This window comes from Alligator sinensis, unplaced genomic scaffold (assembly GCF_000455745.1).
Source record: "Alligator sinensis unplaced genomic scaffold, ASM45574v1 scaffold325_1, whole genome shotgun sequence".
NCBI lineage: Eukaryota > Metazoa > Chordata > Crocodylia > Alligatoridae > Alligator > Alligator sinensis.
In genome coordinates this window covers 2,283,358-2,287,550 of record NW_005842118.1, presented here as the reverse complement: position 1 = coordinate 2,287,550, position 4,193 = coordinate 2,283,358, and the positions used below count along the sequence as shown (strand labels likewise).

At 42.4% G+C, this 4,193-nt stretch overlaps 1 protein-coding gene across 9 annotated transcripts in view; it reads left to right on the top strand.

The window, feature by feature from the left end:
- The window catches only part of HERC4 (HECT and RLD domain containing E3 ubiquitin protein ligase 4), an 85,690-nt gene that overhangs the window by 50,653 nt on the left and 30,844 nt on the right, over positions 1–4,193 (top strand). For 8 of the 9 annotated variants that reach the window (XM_025205563.1, XM_025205564.1, XM_025205561.1 and 5 more), the window contains exons 15-16: positions 2,061–2,177; positions 3,186–3,302. In XM_025205563.1, the coding sequence (XP_025061348.1) occupies positions 2,061–2,177; positions 3,186–3,302 (234 nt within the window). The remainder of the gene's footprint in view (positions 1–2,060; positions 2,178–3,185; positions 3,303–4,193) is intronic. The other variant, XM_006024810.3, reaches the window with a different exon arrangement.

Below are 4,193 nucleotides of genomic sequence, written 5' to 3'. Positions count from 1 at the left end.
CTGCACGGTAAGATCTGTGCCTTAGGTCTGGGCAGGAAAAATGCCCTGCTTCCCCCATGCAGCCAGGTGTGCGCCCTGGGTGTAGCTGGGTGGGGAAAAAGCCTTGGTTCCCATGCTTAGCCAGATGCATGTCCCGGGTGTGTTTGGGTGGGGAAAACTCCTTTCCTGCACAGCCAGATCCATTCTCGACCCAGGGGAATAGGAGCTTTCTCTGCCTGACCAGATCTGGGTTATGGGTCTGGCTGAGTGGGGCAATTGTCACGCTTCAGCAGACTTGATTAATTTTGTCTGCTCCAATACACTGGAATTCCAGTGCGTTGGAGCAGCCTCTGCGCTCATGTATAGACACACAAGGTGACTTTTGACAACCCAACTATATATACAGCCTAGCATAATGGAACCTTTAATCTTGATTGGAAGTTCCATATTACATATATTAATAATAATACAAAAGAAACAGATGCCTAGACAAATCTTGAGAAGCTGCTGTGGATCTAGAGGTAGTGGCAAGGATCTGGGAGGGGAGGGGAAGCAGCAGTGGAGAGGTGTCTTATACATCATGTGTCCATTTGGGTGTGTGTTATACACCACCTAACATGATGGGAGCTTGATCTTGATCAGTAGCCAGCCTTTCAAATTAGATGGCCCATGTGGGAACAGGGATTTCAGCTTCTTCCACCTTGCAAGGAAACTAGATTGTTTTCAAACGTTGGAATAGTCAGCTAGGCAGTATGGCTGTCTATTAATAAGTTCCTGGAAGAATTAATTAGACCTTAATTGGTGACAGACCCCAGCCCTTTAAATTTCTGAGAGGTGGGTGTCTACTAGGTCCATTCAAGCATTTGAGTACTCCTTCCTCTCTCCACCCTCCTTCAAATGAGTTCTGAAAAAGCAATTCTTCAGTCATTGTTTAATTGTTCTTCTCTTTTCTTCAGAGGGTGGTTATTGATTTAATTCCCTGAGGATTGTGAAAGTATTCAAAGAGGGGAGAGAAATTGCTCACCTGTAACAGGAGCTTGCCAGATCACATGAAAATTTTCCTCATGTTCCATCCCTCTGTTTTGTGGTTTTATTGAAAACTGGAAAAGTGGATCAACAAATGCCTCATTCTAAAATACGTCATAGCTTGATGTCTGCATGGTGCCCGAGAATCAAAACTGTAGATCTAATCATCCCTTGACTGCTGGATAGCAGTCTTTGATCCCCACACATTACTTTATTCCTTGTGAGAATTGTTCTTCTTTGCTATACCAGTGTTTCTCAGCCTTTTTAGATTCAGGTCACTCCTCCACAACTTCTTAAATTTGATGGTAGCCTGCTTGAGAAATACCGTTGTGTTGCCCCTGCTTACGTCAGCGGTTCTTAACCAGGGTGATGCTGCAGCCAGATGGAATTGCCCCGTGTGTCTTGTGCACGGCTAGATAAGTCTAAGCTGGCAGGAATGGCCCCTCACTGCAGCCCTTCCGAATGCCCACTCACTGCAGCTCTGCCTGGTCCAGCCCTCAACGCTTCTCTTGGAAACAGGGTGCCTGAGGGTGGGGTGGCTTCTCTGATGTGCTATAATTACAGTGCATTGGAGTGGATTCTATTAATTGAGTCTGCTGGAGCGTGTTAATTAGTGTGCTTCAGAAGCTTTCGTGTCTCATGTATCAGCGTCCCTGAGCTTCAGAATGGCAGTGGGGACTCTTTAACTAAAACACATTTGATGAGCTTTAGTTAATGTGCTCTTGCTGCCATTTTGAAGTGTAGGGACACTGATATACAAGACCCTCCTGGCACTTTTTAATTCGAGTGGCTCTCAGATCTGCTCCCCCCTGGAGCACACGTAAAAATGCCCAGAGGTCCATGGGACAATTCTGCCTGCCCTGTGCACCTCTGTTTCAGGAAGGAGCATGGGGGGTGGGGAGGCAGAACAGGAAGGACTGCAGCAAGCTGGGAACTCCTACCCGCTTTAACTTAACAGATGACTGTAATGCAGGTAAGTCTGTGTGCCTCATGCCACAGCCCTTCCTGATCTGACTTGTTCATGAGATGCGTGGGGCAATTCTTCCTGTTTGCAGCACCGGCAGCACCTGTGTCATGGCACCCCCGAAAATGTCTTGCCGTCACTGTGGCTGAGAACCAGTGTGCTAGACGTCCAGAATCGGTCCAGTCCAGAAGACATTTTACATCCTCAGGTCATGCTTTTTTGACATATTGCACCACCATTATCCTTGATGCAAACCTTAGAAATGAGAAGTATGGTTTTTAAAGAACTCTGATTTTTCTGTGTATCACTCTAGTGCTATTTGGCAATATATTGCAGATGTCCTAGAGATTACTCGGTATTTAGAGACTTGAAGTCCAAAGTGACAGTATAACTGAAGTTACTGGAAGAGAAGCAATATGTCTTCAATTTCCAAACTACGAAAAATATAAAAACATATTCTTTTAAAGATCCCCTAAGATCTCTTCATTGTTATTTCCCTTTAGTGCACAGCACTATTAGAGAGGTTGGGTTTTTTTTTCTTTTTAATTCGGGCATAGTGAGCGGAATAAAAGACAACAGGAGGAGACTTTAAAATTATAGCAGCTCCTCCAGTATTTTTGTGTTCATCGCTTCCTGTTCTTGTGTCCAGGGTAAGTGAACTTTTATGAGAGGTCTTCCTTGTACGTTTTAGAAAAATCTAGGCAACCATCCCAATGCCTTGTCAGTATACAGTGTTAGAAGGCCATATGTACTGATCATGAGCTTGTAGAGAGATGTCCTGGGATGCCTTACTGCACTGAAACCTAAGCTTGTAAGAAAGATGGATTGGGCAGTCTAGTTACACAGACAAGATTGGGAGAATCTGGGTTTCTGGCAAGTAAATGTTTGTCTCTTTCAAGAAGAAAATGGTGCACTAGCATATGCCACAGAGAAGGTAGATGTAGCTAATTTATTTGTTTACATTAATCTATTGTAAGCAGTTAGTAACATGGCTGCTTTCAACTAAATTAGAAATTACTCTTTAAAGAGGATGTTTCCTGTATTCCCTTCCTTTTTTATTTCCTAAGCATAACAGTATTTTTTATTTTTAACTATTTAGTCAAAGACAATACTAATATATAGTTTTTTGGTGACTGAAGGTTTTTAATCTTAGTCATTTAAATGGGGAGATGATATCAAAATATAGCTAATTTAAAGCTAAATTTTGTTTATTTAGGTAAATGAGAGAGGACAAATTATACAGTATGATAAATTCTACATTCATGAAATTGAAGATTTGATTGACATCAGAAATGACTATATCAACTGGGTCCAGCATCAGGCATATGGAATGGTAAGAGAGCCATTTGTTTTATTTTAAAATTTGACAACAGCTTCTCTCTGATCAGCAGGTATTCTATTTTTCTTCTATTCATAAATATGTCTTCACAGGTTTATGATGGCTTCACTGTTGATTTTGATGATGGAGTACACAGTTGAACAAGAGTAATTAAAGATAATGAAAATTTTAGTAGGGAAAACCATTAAAAGTATATCTATATGGCACAATGCAGTGCTATACAAGGATAGCGTAAGCTAGCTTTGAGGAGCCTTAAAAGTGAAGGCAAATACTTTATTTGCAGTGGAGAAAGGGGCAGCATCCTGAGCAGAGCAAGATGGAGTTGCATATTTCTTGACCAGAAAGAAGGATGTTGCAATACTTCTCATGTGAGACCAAAAAATACATTCTGTTAAATGATTTAAGGAGCTCGGTCTTTTGCTGATCAAACAGAAAATGGAGAGGTAACTTAACTTTTTGCAATAAAGTATTGTAAATGTAACTACACACATCTCTCTTAGTTATACTTTCAGATTGAGGAGTCCTGCTATGTGAAGCTTCGGTCATTGATTTGATTCAGAGAAGATTCAGCCCTATTCGGTGGCTGAATCTTTGAATCTGAATCGAATTAGGAGACCCATTAATCTCTTTGAATCGAATCGTAAGTGTCCAAAATTCATTTCGGAGAGATTCGATGATTCGGACATAGACACAGCTTTAAATGTTTTTTCTATAGACCTCAAGCTACCACGCGGCTCGTGAATGCTGAGATGGTGGGGCGGATTGAGTGTCCCACAGGAGCACAGGGGGGTCCCCAGTGTGCTTGACGGCGGACCTGGAAGTGGACCAGAAGCAGTTCTGGTCCGCTTCCGGGTCTGCCGTGGAATGCGTGGGGGACCTTCCCCC